The sequence below is a fragment of the Amblyomma maculatum genome, chromosome 1 (assembly GCF_055883805.1).
Source record: "Amblyomma maculatum isolate TAMU_Amacu chromosome 1, ASM5588380v1, whole genome shotgun sequence".
In the NCBI taxonomy this organism is placed as follows: Eukaryota; Metazoa; Arthropoda; class Arachnida; order Ixodida; family Ixodidae; genus Amblyomma; species Amblyomma maculatum.
The window spans coordinates 185,110,313-185,130,835 of NC_139344.1; the positions used below are offsets into that span (position 1 = coordinate 185,110,313).

The 20,523-nt window shown below is 49.7% G+C and overlaps 1 protein-coding gene across 1 annotated transcript; it reads left to right on the forward strand.

The window, feature by feature from the left end:
• Window positions 1–855: 855 nt before the first annotated feature.
• LOC146205107 (uncharacterized) lies at window positions 856–3,096 on the forward strand. Its single transcript, XM_084586810.1, has 3 exons — window positions 856–929; window positions 1,964–2,321; window positions 2,942–3,096. Exons 1-2 carry the CDS (start codon window positions 918–920, stop codon window positions 2,312–2,314), a joined length of 363 nt encoding a protein of 120 aa, XP_084442936.1. The 5' UTR covers window positions 856–917; the 3' UTR covers window positions 2,315–2,321; window positions 2,942–3,096.
• Window positions 3,097–20,523: the final 17,427 nt, after the last annotated feature.

A 20,523-nucleotide genomic window follows, 5' to 3' on the forward strand; every position in this document is an offset into this window, starting at 1 on the left:
TTCAAGTTTATTTTAGTCCTTTAGTTACGCTGAGTGGAAGTGTTTGCTTCAGTTTATCCGTCTACTCCGAACTCTTGGTAACGACTTCTTCGGTTTGTCACCCTATCTTGGAATAGCGTTCATCGCAGATATAACCTTCTCGATTACGAAATAAAATAAATTGATTGCAAATGGAATGATCGTAGACACGAGGAGCGAAAGTGGTTCTCGCATGTGCTATGAACGCGGCTAATCTATTTTTACACGATTTTTAGACGCTCAGACGTTCAATCAAGTTTAATTCTCCTCTATCTCATTGCTCAATAACAGCTTCTCGCCCCAGTAATGATGAAATTGCGGTTGTCGTTTCACATCATTCGAACGTCGCAGTTTTAGGGTAAATGCCACTCGCCGATTCACACTTACAGACCCGGCAAACGTGCGCAGCGCTGGCTGAAAGTCGCGGCTCTTTTCGCCGCTGTTGAGCTCGGTTGAAGGGCTAGCCGTCGGCACACGAGGAGCTCTTCCGGCGTTCGCACCTGAGGGAGCGCCCCCTCGGGGCCGCTGCGCAGCTTTCCGCCACGGCCCAGACAAAAGCGCAACGAAAGTGAGCGGGCGAAGAGATGCGGCGGCGATCTGGAGCGGATCTCCTCGCCCGCCGAAATGGCGTCGCTGACCTAGTCTTGCGCTGCACTTCTTCCTCCATGGGGGCCCCCATGCAGGAGGGGGTGTACTGAAAATAATGACAACAAGTGCGGCAGGAAAATAAAAAGAAGCGCCGCTGGACCAATCCGGACCGAGCCAGTTCGAAAATAGCCTCGATAGAGCGAGCCCCCATGGTCACGCCTGGACGTATAAAAGCGGTCGGCAGCTCAGCAGTCGGCACAGCCGTCTTGGACTCTTGTGTTCGTTGCACCCCAAGCACACTGACTTCAGCCATGAACGCTCTGGTAAGTGGGCCTTGAAAACCCCCGCCGCTGCAGGATACATAGGCACTGATCGAAGCTTGGATTTGCTCCCTTTGGACTAGACCTCGGTCCGAACGTGTATGCAACTCCATCTCCGTTCGGTGCCTCTTCTTATACCTATACTCGGAGAGACATATGTGCCCGAATGAGCTTCCCGTGTGCGCTCACGTGATACTTCCGGTCCCTAATCGTGCTGAGAAGCACTCCGTCAACCACGAATTTGGCACCTTTAGAGTCACCTCATGGCAATGTGTCTTTATACACGCGATGACTTCTCAAAAAGTAACCCTCGTTGCGAACCCTAGGCGCAAGCCAGGATTCAAGAATGCTTCAGTGCATAATTCGCGTCTTCTAAGCTAGCTTGGAACGTTACGTCAACTGAGTCAAGGTGGGCGCTTCTACCCCTTCCGGGAGTATTTTCCCTCGAGTGTATGACGTTGTAGTTTGACTGGGGCAAAACAAACCGCCAATGACTGCAGTTGAGAAACGCAGCCATGTTGCACGGCTAATGTCCGTAGGAGTCACTCGAACGAATAGGAAACCTAGTTGATTCGGTTTAAGGTCTTTAAGCATTATTTCGATAACTGTTGAATTCAAACGAACGCTTGAAACTGCAGTTGGGTCTTCCGTTAAGCACGAGCTCTATCCGTCTGCTGCTAAGGAAGCCGCTAACCGAAAGGAATACGTTTATGCTGCCCGAACTTGTCACAGGCACAACGCTTTCTTTTGAGAATGAGCATGGCATTTCGCGCCCATCTCTGCTCGTATCGCGTCTGCTCGTATCGCAAAATGTCAGTAGAATCACAAGGACAGCTATTTTTTTTTTTTACTCTGGAAAGTACTGCTACAACTGATCAATTTTCTTACGCGGCAACTACCAGGAGGCATTAAGGTTGTAGGTCATAAATTTGTCAGCTTGAGCGCGTCTCGGCGGAGGCAATATGACGAGGTCCGCGCACAGTCGTCGCGCTCCACGTGGCATTCGAGGTCGTCACGCGACCGCGCGGCGGGTGCAGGTTGTCGCTGCCCTGTTCGCCTGCATCGCCCTGTCCTACGGCCAGTTCGAGTTCGGCGGAGGATTTGACGGCGGCGCTGGCGCTGGCGGCTTCGACAGCAGCTCCTTCGGTTCCCCCGACGGTGGCGCGCAGCTGGGCGGAGGAGGAGGAGACTTCGGCGGCAGCTTTGGCGGAGGCGACACTGACGGCGCTGGGGCTAGTTTCGACACTTCAGGATTCACCGGCGGCTTCGAAGGATTCAACGCTGCCGCCGCTTCCAACAGCCGCCCCCAGTTTGGCGGATTCCAGAGCCAATTCCAGGGAAGCCTCCCACAGACCGGAGGAGCCCAGTCGTCCGTCGAGGCCCAGTAATGCCACGGTAACGAATTCGCCAGCATCTATCTGAGCCCTCTAAACAGCTTTTCTGGCCGAACACGCGAGGCCGTGCAGCGCGTGTACTCGAATTAAGAAATTTCGTTGACGTCTACGTAGCGACGATTCAGTCACAGTGATGGAAACTAATGCTAGCGCAGCCTTCAGATGGGCGTGTCCAAGTTTTCGGCAGGTTCTTTACTAAATTCTGAGATACTTGAATGACAATCGCGTCTTTTTGAAAACTGTGTTCCGTACAGCTTCTCAAAAGCCTTGTGTCAGTGGCCTGTACAATATAAACATTTTGCGCCGCCCGCCACTTGTACCCGTAAGGACTAGTGAAGTGATCGATTTTAAGGCAGTATGTAGAATCAGGTAGGCTGCAGATTCGAAACAGATATTCGCTAACCGCGCAGACAGTAGCGCTGCATCAAAGGAAAAAGTCAGACCGCCCATGAGACATATTCGAGGGCTCGCACTGACGGAGCGCATCCAGTTGACCGGGAGCCTGTGTGCAGCGCTTGCTGACCTGTAGATGAGGCCCAAATTTTGATGCTTTGCTGGCTGTTCCTTGCCGTTACCTGCGGTTGCCGCATGGGTCCTGTTCTTATTACTGTTCCATTCCAGGTAGGGGTCCGAACAAGAGTCACAGCCTGGGGTGCAGACCAGCGACAGACCCCATGTCGAATTTTTCGTCAAGGATTTCGACGGTTGTATAGTGTTGAATAAGCAATGTAAATAGTATATGCGTGCCTCGACCAGCGCGCCTGTAAAGAATAATCACGCGGTTTCATTAAAAGCTCATCGTTTTTAAAAAGAAACAAACCCACTGCTTCCCCCGTTCCTCTTCGTCCGCCCCTCCGCGCGTGTGGCCCAAAGAGCGCGCCGACGATGCCTGCGCTGCTGTGCCGACACTCGGGGAGAGCCAAGGTGGACGGCGGCCGCCCACTTGGGTCGAGGCGCCTGACGTGGATTAAGCCGAGGCTGTGCATGTGGCCCCGACCGCACCTTCCTCCGTGCCGTGGCAGCAGCGTCTCCCCTCTGCCTCGCTACTTGCGTCATCCAATTTCCCACTACGTCCGCACAAATCTGCAATGTTTACAAAATATTTAACAAGAGGTAGCCGCGTGCAGAAAGCAAAGAAGACAGCGTGCAACGGCGCCAGTCTCCAATAGAAAAAGGCTTTTTTTTTTTTTTTTTTTTTTTTCCCACATGGAAGTCACAGCTACGCACACTCTAGTAGCGCTGTTCCGCGAAAGCTCACGGAAAAACAAGGAAGCCTCCGTGAGTCGTCAAAGTTTTCAAGAAAGTTGCCATATATGCTTCGATCTGGCTGCGCTAGTCCTACGCGTTTCTCACCGGCAAAACAGATACGAACTTCGGGATCTGCTTTCGTCGTCAACGAGCAGTATGGGTATAGGAAGCCAGAGTGGCGCGAACTTAGTGACTCGAAAGTTTTATGTGAAAGAAATTTTGGCTGCATTAATCAGCTTGTCTAAAAACGAGAGGAAGGGGGGGGGGGGGGGGTTAGAGGAGCCTCAGGAGGTGTGCATTTCAAGTATATGACAATTGTAATCGAACTGATGGTTTTGTAGGTGGGCTTTGTTGTGTCACCTACGCATGCTCAATAAAGACAGGCAAAAAAAAAAAAATCACAATTTGCTACGTACGTAAACATCGATTTTATTCAGCCCATCAAGAGTTTGAATTGAAATTCCTGTTGCGTCTTTCGTGTTTCAGTGGCTTTCTTTAATGAAGCTGTCGCATTTCAAGTATGAATTCGAGCTGTATGGCAAGGATCTAGTTGGGCACATCTAATGTGCGTCCGCTGCTTTTTATTTGGTCAGCTCGAATAGTTAAATGTGACCATGGCAACTCATTGGCAACGTGAAACAACCTTTGCCCAACGCAGAATAAATTGATATAATGAGCACGCATGTTTTATTCTGAGGATATCGTATCTTTCACGATTGTTCTTACCTGTTCGACAGATCTAATTCTATAAGTAACTAGTATCTTAGTATCTAGCCTAATAAATGAGAAGGAGCTTTATTCTCTTCATTTATGTTTAGATGCAAACTAATAGCCAATAAAAAAACAGGACTCCAAAAATACAATTTGATCTAATTGGAATTACAATGATGTCGTTTAGAGCCCAGTCGACTCCGCTTATGTACACAGTAAGTTACCATTTGCCGTTCTTAACTGGGAGGGGTTTGGAACTGTTCCTCCTGAACAAGAAATTTCCTTTAGGCGCAAGTCATAATCAGTGATTATGTCCTTTCTCTCTGTTCACTGCGCCCGTCAGTGAATTATTTAGAGAGGTCTGCGGTAATGAGCGAATGTGTCACCATGTCTCTGGCCAAACTACCCCACGTGCATACACTGGACACCTGCTGAAGAAGCGCGAAAAACTAAAAGATTCATCTTCTGTCAGCGATTCCCGCTAGCTGTGTTCCCGAACTATCCGCATTGCACGCGACAAGAAAACAAGCAAGAAAGAAAGCGAAAGCTATGAATTGACCACACTGCTGATGACACGGCTTGAAGAACTCTTGCTGAACGCGACGGTGGGCTCTAGAGGAAGCCCAAATATCTGTAACGAAACACCTGAGACATCCATAAATGGAAATAGTTGGCCTATACACCTTCGCTGCTAAGGTCATTCATGGAGGTCAATCGAAGCAACAAGCTATGCAGCATGTTTGTATCAACAATCTCTATTTCATACAATGTTCACGGCTGCTTTGTGAAAGAGAAGACAGCATCCACGACATGGACCTCTGCAAAACATTTCGAGAAGATCACACGACTGGTGCTCAGAAACCGGGCTTTATTAATCTGGCAGTGAAAAAAATTGCACCGACGTGAGCACGCTTGTCTATAGCGCTCGAATTGGGGTCGACGGAACGCAATATGAGAAATTTTAAAGCAAGTAGTGGTTTTCATAAGTAACATTTGCACACAAGCTCTGGCTACACAGACAAAAAATACCAAGCCCAGTTAGAAAGCAACTGCGCAAATATTGCAGACATTTATGCCTGTTCACCTCCGTACTTGCACATAAATATCTCCCGAGAAAAGTTCTTCACATTTCAAAGGAGCTTCCAAGTTTTGTATAACACCTACGATTTCGAAGTGAAAAGAAACACTTAGCTGAACTTGGCTCCTCGCTAAATTGGCTTTATTATGTACTTCTTCCGCGACAGCTGCTATACACTGGCATTTTTAATTGTTACCCTCTAGAAGAATATTTAAAGCAATTGCATACAAACATGTTGAAATATGATGCTGAAGAGCGCAGCGTCGATAATGTAAGTGCGCCAGAGAGTGTATACGGCACTAATAATAGGCCCGAAACCATGTCCCCAGTTCGGATAATAATATGTAATAAGTTAACACAGCTGTTGGACGGTTTTGGGGTCTTTAAAACGCCGGTAACAGAGTGGGCGACCGCTGGCTGAAGAGCGCTTTCAAGTGACGTGCACTGCAGCACGGCTCTTTTTAGGCGTAAAGGTAAGTGCGTTTGTCTGTCGAAGCAGTGCGGCGACGATGACACATGCTCTGATCGATCTCAGGCCTCCCATCGCATCATCATTTATAATTTATGAAACACACCTCATAACTTCCTTCCTGAAATTATAAAGCGCCTACCGCACTGACACTTCAATGAAAGCGCAGCTCTCCGTCCGTAGCTGGATGGATGGATGGATGGATGGAATATAGGAGCGTCCCCTTTAGAACGGGGTGGTAGCAGTTGCTATCATGCTCATTTTCTCCCTATGTCTTAATTATTGTTTTAGTTAACTATAACCATATTTATTCAATTTTTGTTTATACATAATTAACATTATGTCACTTGTCTGCTTTTAAGCCACCAATCTTCCAGTCTTTTTTTGCTAGCTTCCACCGCCGGTTTATTCACCCGGCCACTGGTATCTCTAAACTCCAGAGCTTCAGGAACAGTGACTCCGCCTGCATCGACTTCCGGATGGATACCATTACATTCGAGTATAACATGGTCAATTGTTTCACTGGAGTTACCACACACAGCACATGCGTCATCTTCATTGTTAAATTTCTTTTTTGTAGCTGCGTGTTCTAAGGCACCCTGATCTAGCTTCAAAACGTAGGGCACTGCCTCTTGAGTTATCAAAGAAAGCTTCCTTCCTGATCTGCCTTTTCCACTTTCGGTGTCACGGAATGGTGGCGCCGCGGCGGTGGCGATGTGAACTAGGCGCAACGCCTATTTCGGGCTACGCGACGGTAGCGACGGGCCGCGCGTAGTGCCTAGTGCGCTTCGATTGCGCGACCGTGGCACAACTGTCCGATATAAACCTGCTCGGTTTGCCCGCACCCTACGACCACTGCTACCAACGGCTACGGGAAGTTATCCGGGAAGTGGCCCGGGAGGAACTGCGTCGAAGGCTGTCAACTTCTTCACTGTCTCAAGCATCCTCGCTTATCGGTGTCGTACGCGGAGTGCAGCAGGCGCTTGGTGCAACTCAGACACCGACTTCCATTCCACAAGAACCACCGGCCATTACCTACGCCGCTGCATTACATAGCATATGGCTCCTCGACCGGAACAACCAAGCCCTCGCCGATATCAACCTGCAGAGCCAGTGTGTCGCCTATCTTCACCGCCTGCCCACCTTATGATCGACCTGCAAGCCCCAGGAAATTCGAAACCTGAATAACTTCGAACAGCCGCCCCCTGTGCTCCCACTGCGGTGAGACTGACAGGTCACATCATTCCTCACTGCCCACACAGGCGATTAGTCCTCCGCGGCTTTGCCATGGCCGTTTTAAGACCGGGCCACGGCCAACGACCGCACGAAATTGACTATTTACGCCAGTTGCCAACCTGACTCTCCCCTTCTGTCACCATTCAGGGCACGATTTGCGTCGCCGGGCCGCAGCTACGGGCGAGAAAGGTCACGTAGCCTCCGCAAGAAAAACAAGCCAGAAACCATTGGAGGTAGGCTGCTGCATGCCTAAATAGCGAAGATCCTCCGCCGCCGACGACGACGAATGATGACGCCAACAACCATTAAACTAACGCGACGAAAACATCTATGACGACGCGTCCATACTTCAAACTGGCATGGCCACCCAGCTAAATGACGACGTGCTCCCTCCGAGACCTCAGTACACGACGAAGCCGAGGCCAACGTGCAATGTGACGGACATGCGCAAGTTACCTTGAAGCGATTGTCGACGGTTGCAGTTACTGTCTTAGTGGACACGGTAGCTAACTACTCATAGTAGATGAAAATTGTTCGTACACACAACAGACAGGACACGAAACGGGACACACAAACTTCATCTGGATTAGAATCCTACGAAGCCCACGTGTGCGCAAAAGTACATCACTATTCATAGAAACAGTAAGCATACCAAGGCACGTGACTGAACAGCGGTCAATGAGGTGGTCACAATACGTACACATAAAAAAAGAGAGGGAGATAGAACGGAGTAATAATGATACCAGTCATTTCCCCGCTGATCTTTCGAAGTTGCAGAAATCGGAAATATTGTTACTTAGGTACACAACTAGCTTTCCTACGCTTTCGTTAATACCTGACGACACAGCCTTAAACTTGTGAATTAAAATGATTCTCTGAGTTCACGGTCGTAGGATGATCGAAACCCAGATTCCAAAATAGTGATTTTTAATTGATCAAATGAATGACCCTGAACGCTTAGATGATTTGAACAGTGGTAGGTTGGGTAGGCTTGCATTGTGCGCCTTGTGATCGTTAAAACGCAATCTAAAAGACGTCGCAGTCTACCCCATGTACTGGAACTGGCAGGTGGAACATTCAAGCAGGTAAATTACATCGGCAGTGTCACAGGTGAAGTTGCCTTTAATTTTCATACGGTAGTTGCAAGCCGTGCTAACAGCTATACTGATGACGTTGTCATTTGGGAACAAATATTACAGCGAGATTTATTGCATGGTGCACAGCCAGTAAAATCGAGACGGGTGGTTCTTGAAGAAGTCAAAATATCACGCAAATTCTTGCGCGCCTGAATACAGCTCGGGATGGTTCCCGGAAGATGTCTTTTAATGCGTCTGCGCGTTTAACGGCATCGTCAATTAACTTTCTGGGATATTTTTGTTTAGTTAGTGCGCGTCGAAATTCTTGCCTGTAGAAGCCGAATGGTTCGGAACATATCCTTTTAAAACGAACGGCCTGACTGTATGGAACACTGGTTTTGCAATGTTTTACATGGCTGCTGTTAAAGTGAAGATACTGTTGCCAGTCAGTAGGTTTGCTATAAAGGCAAGTATAGTTCGTTTTTCACCGTTAAGCGACACTGTCACATCAAGAAAACTAATAGTGGAAGCCGAGTACGAGTGCGTGAAAGAGATTGACGGATAAATATTATTGAAATCTGCAATAAACGCTCTGAGTTGTTCTGCGCTGTGCTGCGAGATTATAAGAATATCATCAATAGTCTGTAAATGAACGGTTTTAACGGACGAATATCAAGGAACTCTGTTTCAAGACACCCCATGAAGATAATGGCATAATTAGGACCTATTTTGATACCCATTGAAGTACCACTAACCTGAACGTAAGGGGTGTCATTAAATACTAAATTGTTAAGTTCAACTATGAGCCTTGATAGAGTACCTAATGTCGAACTATCAATAGGTCTATGAGGGCAGTAAGCGTTCATTACGGACTGAATACCATCGCCTTGTATACCGTGAAGTGACATCCAAGGTAACAAGAAGTGACATCCAAGGTGGGATATTAAGGTCCTTGATATCAGCTAGAAAGTGAGTGGTATCCTTTATGAAAGAATAAAACTTGGCAGGAATTTGATTAATGAAGGAGTAAACAGAAAACGAGAGGTCTTCGACGACCGTTCCAACACCAGCGACTATAGGTCGCTCTGGGTTGTTGTTCTTATAAATTTTCGGCAATAAATTTCGGTAATACAGTTTCGGTAATGAATTTCCGCTAATAAGGCAAGATCCTATCTTCTTGAGATGATGGAATATTTTATGATAAGATTCTTGCTTCCTTTTTGCGTCGGCCTTCCTCGCTGCTTCTAAGGCTCATTTTTCTGTGCTCATCGTCGCGCTAATGTTCATTTTGCGGTACATGCTTTCAGCGACTGCTTCGGCAATCTCGGAAAATCCGCCCCTTCCAACCAGCAACAGCAAATGAAAACTTTCCAGCATCAGGCCCGACTTTTCGAGCGCTTTCGAGAGACATGATTGCGCTATGCTCCTTTACACAAGCTTCGAGTGTGACGACGAAAATGGCGACGAAGGTTTGTTATCTATAGGCGCTCTAGATTCGTATAACCAAAAAGTGTAACTTGGCTTTAAGATTCTGACATACAAAAATCGGAACCTTGTGAGTTACTCTCAATGGCCCCAGACACCTTCTTAAACACGTCAAAATAATTCCGACTTCTGCGTGAGCGTTCTTTTAAGTTCTGTATTATGTTTGAAATATGTGGTTTAATGTCGCATAGCGACTCAGGCTATGAGAGACGCCGTAGGGGAGGTCTCCGGAAACTTTGACTTCCTAGGGTTCTTTAACGTGTACTGACATCGCAAAGCACACGGGCGCTTTGCTTTTCAAATTCATGAAAAAGCTGCCGCCGCGGTCAGGATTCAATCCCGCATCCTTGGGCACACTTGTCGAGTGTCGTAACCACTGCACCACCGCGGCGGAGCTCTTTTGACTTCGGTCTACAGCTACTAAAAATCATCAAGAAAACGGAAAACGCTCTCAACACCAAGGCCATATTAGTCGACTGAAACCACTTGGTCAAAATGAGCTAAAAACAGGCCGCTTAATATATAATCTGTACATCAGCCGATGCAAATACCCTGCTTTTGCGGGTTAATATGCTTATCTGCAAAAACTCATCTACCGTTGTCAAACGTGGATGTTAAGTACACAGTCAGTAGTTCCAAAACAACCGGCCGCGCTTATAACCTAGGCATTTTGAAATGCAATGGCACCATGAAATATATACATGCTTCTAAACAGGACAGCAAGTCTCCGTGAGGCAATGAATAATAAAGAGAATAGGCAAGATCTTACGCCCACTGAAAAACCATAAAACTGCCTTCCATCGTTTGCCTCAAGGCATTCAACGACTGCATCAGAGTCCTTCAATCGAAACGGATCGTCTAGTCCTTACCTTTTCAAATTTTCTTTTAAAAACAATGCAACAGATTTCTACCCAGTCTCGGTTTCAGAAACTATAACCTCCAAATGGCCTCCTACCTGGTGTGTCTATGTATTTTCAATGGCGAAGAGCACGCGCCCGTGCTGACATAAACGAACTGCAGTAAAATCATAGAAGACAGCTGGGATGGCTGGTGCGTTTCATTAAGTGACTGCAACATTGCAACTAGCGTGTAACAGACAAGGGACCGCGACCGATAGCAACTAACGGGACAGCACGCTAGACATTAACTGAGAAAGTATAAAACACATCTCTAGAATTTTTGTGTGCCGAAGGGATGTCAATCACCTCGTCGGAGTTCCGGATAAGAAAATTATCGTCTAAATGCAACAACCTATGGCGCTTTTGCAAAAAGCCGGAAAGCTCCCCCAGCATATCTCTTCATGCATCCATAACACTTTTTTTGAGGTATACGAGGTTCATTTTTTGGCATATTGATAAAGCTGTTTTCCTTGTTTTCGAAGGACGGATCGTAGCCGGGGGAAATCCTTGTCGACGGCTGAGCACGCTTCACGCTAGAAACTGGCTTAGGCATAACTACAAATCCGTCTTCTTTGCCGGAAAAAAGCAAGGTGCGAGGATTAACTTTTAAGAACTCTATCATATATTTCACCGCAACCTTTTTGGCAGAGTTTCTGAGTACTGAAGGCAGACAGTCGACGATTTCTTAGACACACCTACCCCTTTTCCTCACTGCTATAGTTCTGCTTGTCACATGCCTTGCTATTCCTAAAAGAGAAGTAGGCGCCTCTTCGCGCTCGAGCATGTATACATGCTCGAGTGTAGCGAGTGCCAAATGCAATACATAGGGCAGACCGAGAACCCCTTCCGAATTCGATTCAACAACCATCGCGCGCACACTAAATCTCTCCTCCACCTTTCCCTGTCCAAACACCTTCAAAAGAAAAGTCACGAATTCGACAAACTCAAAGTTATCCTGCTCCAGAGCGGCTTCCGTAGTAACCGCGAACAGGAACAACGAGAATCGTACCTTATTTTTAAATTTAATGCCCTACAGGCCGGTATAAATGAAAGCCCCGGCACCCTTCCCCCACTTCAAAGTTCAGTTACCCCGTAAATTCCTTCCTCAAACACACCCAAACTGCCAAGTCTAGCTTACTGCAAGTAGCCCAAAGAAATGTCAGCCTCCCCCACCATACACACAATGAAGGGCACATAATGCCTGCTTTCGTCGCCTGTGGTCATACCTGTTACCTGTTACTGTACTTCCTCCCATATGCCTTTTTTTTTTTACTTTCCACCTGCAGTTCATCACTCCCCATCTGCACCTTTACCTCAATACCATTGTACTTCTCTCCTGCTAAGCCCTCTTTCCCTCTTTGCCTCTCCGCTACCTGTTTCTTTTCCGCTCTTCGTCTTTAAATCTACCCGCATCGTTTACATTCGCACTACTGATGAAGGCCAGCTTCTGGTCGAAACGTCCAGTAAAATAAATGTTTCTTTAAATGAAGCGTACACTTCGCTCTCTCTCTCTCTCTCTCTCTCTCTATATATATATATATATATATATATTGTTAAGGAAAAGTACACAGTGGTAAACGCTAGTTCACTGTTAGACGCACACGACACACCGCACACCACAGAACGAAGTCAGCTAGGCCTGAGCGTCGTCTTCTTCCCTACTTCACATCAGCACGTCGTCGTCGTCTCCATACTGTGCTCCGTAACAGTACTCCCCGCGCCGAAGAAGCACCGTCCCGGTGCGTCCTACACAGGAGGACTAGAATGATATGGTTTTAGACGGGCGACATGCACGAGTTCTAGATGAGGGGTTGTGGAGGGATTCTTGGGCTGTAAAGGGGCGATCTCATAGGTCACATCGGTGACTTGCCGCAAGACGGAGTAAGGGCCCATGTAACGAGGCAAAAGTTTCTCACACATACCTACACGGCGAGCCGGGTGCCAAAGGAGTACGAGGGAACCAGGAGGATAGTGGACGTCTCGGTGATGAAGGTCATAACGAAGTTTTTGAAAGCGCTGAGACACTCCAAGACGCTCTCAAAAACTTCTGTTACGGAGCACAGTATGGAGACGGCGGCGAAAGGATGAGCTGAGGACTCAAATTTGGACACCAGTGTCAATGAGGGCAGTAACAGGGGCACCATCCTCATAGATGTCTAGAAGGTTGCGGCGATGAGCGAGGGTCAGCAGAGGATTTTCGGGCCGGGTCGTCAATGCAGCGTCACCTCCGGGAGCTGCATTGGTTAGTTTTCCGGATGAGGATTGGGGCGAGCGGGACCGCCGGGTCTGAGGAGACGGTGAGCGGCTGGACATGCGCGGGGCTGGCGAGTTAAAGTCACGAGTGCGCGTATCACGGACATAGGTTGGGTGTGGAACATAGTCGGCGCTGCGATCAGAATAGTAGCGAGGTCGAGGTGGCGGAACCCAACGGCTGCGGCAATGGCGAGAAGTGTGGCCGACACGTGAGCAGTTGAAGCAGTGGATCGGTCATCCAAGGTTCGCCATTCGTCCGGGTTGCGGTAGCTGTAGCGGTACCGCGTCTGAAAGGGCGTGGTAGGAGCCGCAGCAGCTACGACTGGAACGTTAGGTTGGAGCGAGGGCTGTGCGGAAGGTTGGCCGGAGTTGAAGCCCACGTTCGCGTTGAGGCCCACAATTGCGAACTCCTGGCGAACGACAGATTGGATTAAGGCTATAGTAGCATCCGCTAGCTGAGGAGCGAAAGCAACGGGTGTCATAGCTTCTATCTCTCGACAAACAATCCTGGTCAAGTTGCAGGGATGCGATGGCTGCTGTAAGGTTGGACTATCTTCGCACGAGGACGTAGCAGCTGTGTTTGGCAAGCGTTTGAATCGGTGAGTAATACGGCGGTGTTTTGCTTGTTCAAACTGGCGACAAACTTGGATAACTGAGTCGACCGTCGGACAGTCTTTGCAAAGCAGCAAATTATAAACATCGTCTGCAATTCCCTTTCATATGTGGCCCACCTTGTCTAATTCGGACATGGCGCTGTCCACTTTTCGGCATAGGGCTAGAATGTCTTGAATATGAGACAAGTACGATTCCGTCGAAGACTGGGCACGGGATGCGAGGTCTTTTTGTGCGCCAAGCTTGCGTCCGATCGGCTTGCCAAATAGGTCTCAAAGCATCTTTTTGCACATCTCCCACAATGTGATATCGTCTTCGTGCGTCTCGAACCAGACGCGCGCCGTACCTGCCAGATAGAAGATTACGTTGGTGAGCATGAGGGTCGCGTCCCAACGGTTGTGCTTGCTGACCCGCTCGTATATGGCGAGCCAGTCTTCTACGTCGACGTGGTCGGTGCCGCAAAAGGTGCCTGGATCGCGAGGCTGCGTCATGTCGACGGTGGGAGCTGATGGTGCCGCTGAAGGTGTCGCGTCGGTTGGCATAGTCATAGTACCAATCTGACGGCCACTACGGAGATCCAGGTTTGGCGACTTACGCACTTCCAGCAATCCTCCACCAAATGCTAAGGAAAAGTACACAGTGGTAAACGCTAGTTCACTGTTAGACGCACACGACACACCGCACACCACAGAACGAAGTCAGCTAGGCCTGAGCGTCGTCGTCTTCCCTACTTCACATCAGCATGTCGTCGTCGTCGTCTGTGCTCCGTAAAAGTATATATATATATATATATATATATATATATATATATATTGTAGTGTCACACCAACGCTCGGTGACTGTCGACGGTGACAAAGACGATGAGCGTATGTCGAAAGGCGCGTGCTAAAAAGAAGACGGCAGGCAAAGACGAAGACGCAAGAGACTGACGCGCTAGTTAAACGGTCGACCGGAACACCGACCTGAGCTTCAACTCACCCTTACATTTGGTGGAGGCTCTTCGTTCCCTCCTCTCACGCTGGAGCTTCGCAGCCGCATACTCGCTCCGCCATCCGCTATGCCTGAGGCAACAAGCCAGACCGCCACTCCACGCTCGACTGATCCCACCGCTTCCCCTACCATCCTGTGCTCTGGTGGGCTTCGCCAGCGTGACCCCAGCTTTTTCAGTGGCGCCGGCGACCAAGATGTAGACGATTGGCTATCCTTCTACAAACGCGTAAGCGCTTTCAACAAGTGGGACGACACCACAAAGTTAGCCAACGTCCTCTTTTACCTGACCGATGTAGCAAATTCATGGTTCCGCAACCACGACCCCGACCTACCCACCTGGTCGGCCTTCAAAACGAGCTTTTCCGAGGTGTTCGGCCGCCCCGCTGTGCGCAAACTGCGCGCCGAACAACGCCTCGAAGCCTGCGCTCAGAATCCCGATGAAACGTTCACCAGCCACATAGAGGACATTGTGGATCTTTGTAGACGTGTTGATCCTTGTATGTCCGAAGCTGACAAGATCACCAAAATCCTGAAGGGAATCTCTGATGATGCATTTCACATGTTGACGGCCAGAAACCCACAAACCGTCGTCGAAGTGGTTCAGCTCTGTCAGAGTTACGACGTTCTCAAGAGGCAACGAGCTTCTACCCGGCGTTCTCTCATGAACGATCGGTTATTCGTGCCTCCGACAGCATGCGGTCTTACTTCTGAACCACCTTCCCTCCTTCCCGAGATAAAGGCCTTTTTACGGGAGGAAGTGGCTCGCCAACTATCGCTCCTCCCTGCTTCTGCCGCAACCACCCCATCGATAGATTCTGCACTTCGACGCACCATCCAGGAGCAAGTTGCAGAAGTTTTACCGGCAAGCTCTCAAATTACGCCTGTGACAGCCCTGTTAACATACGCCGCTGTCGCCGCCAGACCACCACCCTGCCATGTCGCGTAGCTGCGCCGTTACCACCGCCACCACCTCCGCCCCGCCCTTATCTGCCTCCTCGACGTCCGGTCAACAATCCATGGCGGACCTCCGACAACCGCCCAATCTGTTATTCATGTGGCGTTCCTGGCCACGTCGCTCGGCTTTGTCGCCAGCGCATGCAGTCATACCGAAATGGCCCCCGCCTGTACAGTTACAACTACAGTTCAAACTTTGAACCTTCCGCTCCCCCTGTCCCTGCTGGCACTTCTACGGACTCATTTTATCCTGACCGCTCCTCCCACTCCTCCCGTCGATCGCCGTCTCCCCGCCGTCGTTCCCTCTCGCCGCTGCGCCGTCGCTCTCCTGCTGGCCCGGAGGAAAACTAACAGCCGCAGTTCCGGAGGCAAGAACTGCGTTTTCCTCTACTTGTGCAAGTCGTCCGTCTTCCCCGGCCAACGTTGTCGAAGTGTTTGTTGATGGCATCGCAGTTCTCGCTCTTGTGGACACTGGCGCCGCTGTGTCTGTTATAAGTGCCAACCTTTGCCGCCGACTTCGTAAAGTTGCGACGACTGTTTCGAAATGTTTTCTCCGAACTGCCAGCTCACATCGCATTCAACCGCTTGCGGCGTGCACAGCTCGAATTGTCATTCAGGGTGTTTTGTACGTCGCCGAATTTCTTGTGCTGCCTCACTGCTCTCACGAACTGATTCTGGGTTGCGACTTTCTCACCAGTCATCATGCGATTACTGATTGTGCCCGAGCCAGCATCGAATTGTCTCCGCTTTCACCGGCCACCTCGTCTGACACACCGCTCCACGTCGATAAGATAACTGTGGCCGAAGATACTGACATCCCCCCCTGCTCTACCGTCCTCGTGCCCGTTTCCTCCGCTGGCTTTTCTGATTCGACAGTTCTTTTCACTACGACTCATGCCGCTAATCGTCGCCATTCCTTAGTCCTGCCTTTCGCCCTTCTGACTTTCTGTGGTGGCTACAGCGCCATATACGTCTCTAACCCGTCGCCTTGTCCGTCAACGCTTCTTCGTGGAGAACGTCTCGGTCATGTCGAGTCCTTCGATGACGCTATGACATCTGCCGTCTCAGAAGACCCAACCCCACTTCAGCTCGATACTATTGACTTGCCGGCTTCTGTACAGAACGACGACTCCACTGCAGCTTTTTCTGGCTGTCTAGGTGCCAGCCTTTCAGCAGGTCAACGCGACCAGCTCGTCAGCTTGCTGCGGCGCTTCCGTTCCTCATTCGACCTTCCTCGGACATCTTTGGGGCGCACATCCATAGTCACTCACTGCATCGACACCGGTACGCACGCCCCGGCACGCCAGCGCCCTTATCGGGTATCGGCTGCTGAATGTCAAGTTATCACCGAGCATTTAATGACATGCTTCAGCGTGGCGTCATCCAGCCTTCGCACATCCCTTGGGCTTCTCCAGTTGTTCTCGTGAGGAAAAAGGATGGCTCTCTACGGTTCTGTGTTGATTACAGGCGTTTGAACAAGATAACGCGAAAAGACGTATACCCCCTTCCACGTATTGATGACGCTCTCGATTGCCTTCAAGGTGCCGAATTCTTTTCATCTCTGGATCTTCTCTCGGGCTACTGGCAGGTACCCATGGCAGCTGACGATCGATTAAAAACCGCTTTTGTGACACCTGATGGTCTCTATGAATTTAACGTCATGCCGTTCGGATTATGAAACGCGCCGGCCACCTTCGAGCGCATGATGGACACAATTCTGTGCGGACTCAAGTGGCATATAACTGTATTCGTCACCTGGACGATGTTGTCGTGTTTTCAAAAGATTTTACGTCACATTTGAACCGTCTCGAGCATGTGCTAAAGTGTTTGACTGATGCCGGCCTGCAACTAAATTTGAAAAAGTGCTGCTTCGGGGCTCGCCAGCTTCCTATATTGGGACACGTCTCGAAAAACGGTGTTCGTCCAGATCCTGCGAAACTCCGTGCAGTAGCTGAGTTTCCACGCCCAACTTCTCTAAAGGAACTGCGTAGTTTTATTGGGCTGTGCTCGCATTTTCGTCGCTTCGTCCGCAATTTCGCTTCGATCATCTCGCCGCTGACTGATCTCCTTGCCAGTGACGCCATTCTTTCGTCTTGGACATTCGACTGTGATGAGGCCTTTTCGACACTTCGGCGCCTTCTAGTGTCGCCTCCGATTCTCCGCCATTTTGACCCTGCGGCGCCTACCGAAATTCACACTGATGCCAGCGGTGTAGGTCTCGGCGCTGTCCTTGCACAACGAAAGCCCGGCAACCCAGAGTATGTTATTGCTTATGCCAGTCGTACCTTAACAAAGGCCGAAAAGAATTATCCTGTAACCGAAAAGGAGTGCTTGGCCATCATTTGGGCCATTGGGAAGTTCCGCCCATATCTCTACGGTCGTGCCTTTTCTGTTGTTACGAACAATCACGCACTCTGCTGGTTGTCCACCCTTGAAGACCCATCCGGCCGTCTTGCTCGTTGGGCCTCCGCTTACAAGAGTACGACATTCAGGTCACCTACCGGTCTGGCCGTAAGCATTCTGATGCCGACGCCCTGTCTAGGTGCCGACGCCCTGTCAGAGCCACCTCTTCAATGTGGCTCTGACTCGACAGCTATCACCATAAGTGACTCATATTCGCTAGAAATTGCCGACATGCCCAATGAAAAAAGGCAAGACCCTTAGATCGCTTCTCTTCTCACGCTTCTATCTACACCTTCTCTGCACCCAGCCTCACGAACGCTTCGCCGCCAAGCTCTTCATTTTTCCATCCGCGACAGCATGCTTTACCGCCGAAATTACCTTTCCGACGGACGCAATTGGTGGCTCCTTGTCATTCCTCGGCACCTCCGTTCGGAAATATGCGCCGCTTTTCACGCCGATCCTCAGTGTGCCCACGCCGGAGTGTTGAAAACTTACACTCGTCTTCGCCTCCGCTATTACTGGCAGGGTATGTACAGCTTCGTGCGTCATTACGTTCGCGCATGCCAGGAATGCCAACGTCCCAAAAACCCTCCACACCACTCCACCGTTCCGATGCAGCCCTTGCCCTGCCCCAGCCGACCATTCGATCGTGCTGGTATTGATCTTTACGGGCCACTACCAGTCACTCCAGCTGGTAACCGTTGGGTCATCGTGGCTGTTGACCACCTTACCCGCTACGCAGAAACATCTTCTTACCTTCTGCGTCGGCGCCAGACGTTGCGTCTTTCGTCCTACACCATCTCGTTCTGCGCCACGGTTCACCTAAAGAATTGCTCAGTGACCGTAGCCGTGTTTTTCTTTCCGAGACCATTGAAGCTCTTCAGCACTGCCGCATTGCCCACCGTTCTACCTCGGCCTACCATCTGCAGACAAATGACACGACGGAACGCTTTAACCGCACCTTAAGTGACATGCTGGCCATGTATGTCGCGTCTGACCACTCAAACTGGGACCGGCTTCTTCCATTCGTCACGTATGCTTATAATACTGCCATACAAAGCACGACCGGCTTCTCCCCCTTTTTCCTTCTATACGGCCGTGAACCCACCTCAACTATGGACACAATACTTCCTTATCGCCCTAACACCTCTGAAGCGACCACCGTCTCTCAAGCAGCAGCATATGCAGAAGAATGTCGCCAGTTGGCCCGATCATTTACAACCCAGAACCAAGGTCACCAGCAGTTCCTTCGCGCACCGTCTTGTCCAGCTCCTTCATAAAGCACAGACTCCCTCGTGTGGCTTTGGGTTCCTGCCACCCCTTTCGGCCTCTATACCAAACTTGCTTCCAAATACCATGGCCCATATCGGGTTATTTGGCAGACCTCTCCGGTGAACGTTATAAAACCGCTTGTACCGACACCGGATATGCGTCGCCGCGGGCGTAAAACAGTGCACGTTGACCGCCTCAAGCCCTGTTACGACCCGCCTGTTGTGTCCACACCATGAGTCGGCAGGTTGCCTCCTTTTTCTCCCGGGGGTAATTGTAGTGTCACACCAACGCTCGGTGACTGTCGACGGTGACAAAGACGACGAGTGTATGTCGAAAGGCGCGTACTAAAAAGAAGACGGCAGACAAAGACGAAGACGCAAGAGACTGACGCGCTAGTTAAACGGTCGACCGGAACACCGACCTGAGCTTCAACGCACCCTTATAATATATATATGTATATACTTATATATATATATATATATATATATATATATATATATATATATATATATATATATATATATATATATATATTCTGAAAGAAGGCCAGGTCCAGACGGCAAGGTCTTGAAGGCAAGGCAAGGTATGCCGTGTCAGCGTTTAATCTGATGGAGAAAAACCCAAGCGCGCGCCAGAGCCGGCGCCGCGGGACGATGATGATGGTATGTACAAGAGGAAGAAGAAGATCATGGTATGCACAAATGAAAGAAGATCCGTGGAGAGCTCACACAATCTGCCCGGGGGGGGGGGGGGGGGTCGGAAGCGGCCAACCTGGCCGCTCCTAACCAACCGATGTACCGCGGCGCACAAACGGCTTCAAGCGAGATACATGAACAATTTCAGTTCCACGGTGGCGTCGGTCAGCTGGGGGATCAGCAGGCGTGACTTGGTAGTTTACTGGGGAAGTTTGGTTGATTATCTTGTAGGGACCAAGATAGCGGTGCTGAAATTTATCACTAAGGCCAGGGGTGCGCAGTGGTGTATAGAGCAGTACTTCGTCACCAGGACGAAAAGAGACAACTCGATGCTTCGAATCGTAGCGACTCTTGCGGTCTTGCTGGCACGCGTCTGTGTAGAGGCGGGCAAGATGACGGCATCTGGCCACACGGGATAAGAACTGGGCTGATAATGATGAGGAGTAGTCGGGCGTAGAGAAGAAGGAAGTGCCGAGGATTGTAGTGGGAGGACGGCCGAAAACGAGGAAAAATGGGGAGTAACCGGTAGTCCGCTGTACTGCAGTATTATAGGCGAATGTGACGAATGGTAGAACAGTATCCCAATTTCGATGATCCGGTGTGATGTACATGGATAGCATATCCGATAGGGTGCGGTGAAATCGCTCAGTCAGACCGTTAGTCTGGGGATGGTAGCTTGAGGTTGTCTTATGGAGGGTTGATGACGCACGAAGAACTTCGGATACGACTGTTGATAAGAAGGCCGTCCCGCGGTCACTTAGAAGCACCCGAGGAGCGCCATGACGCAATACAATTGACCGCAAAAAGAAATTAGCTACTTCT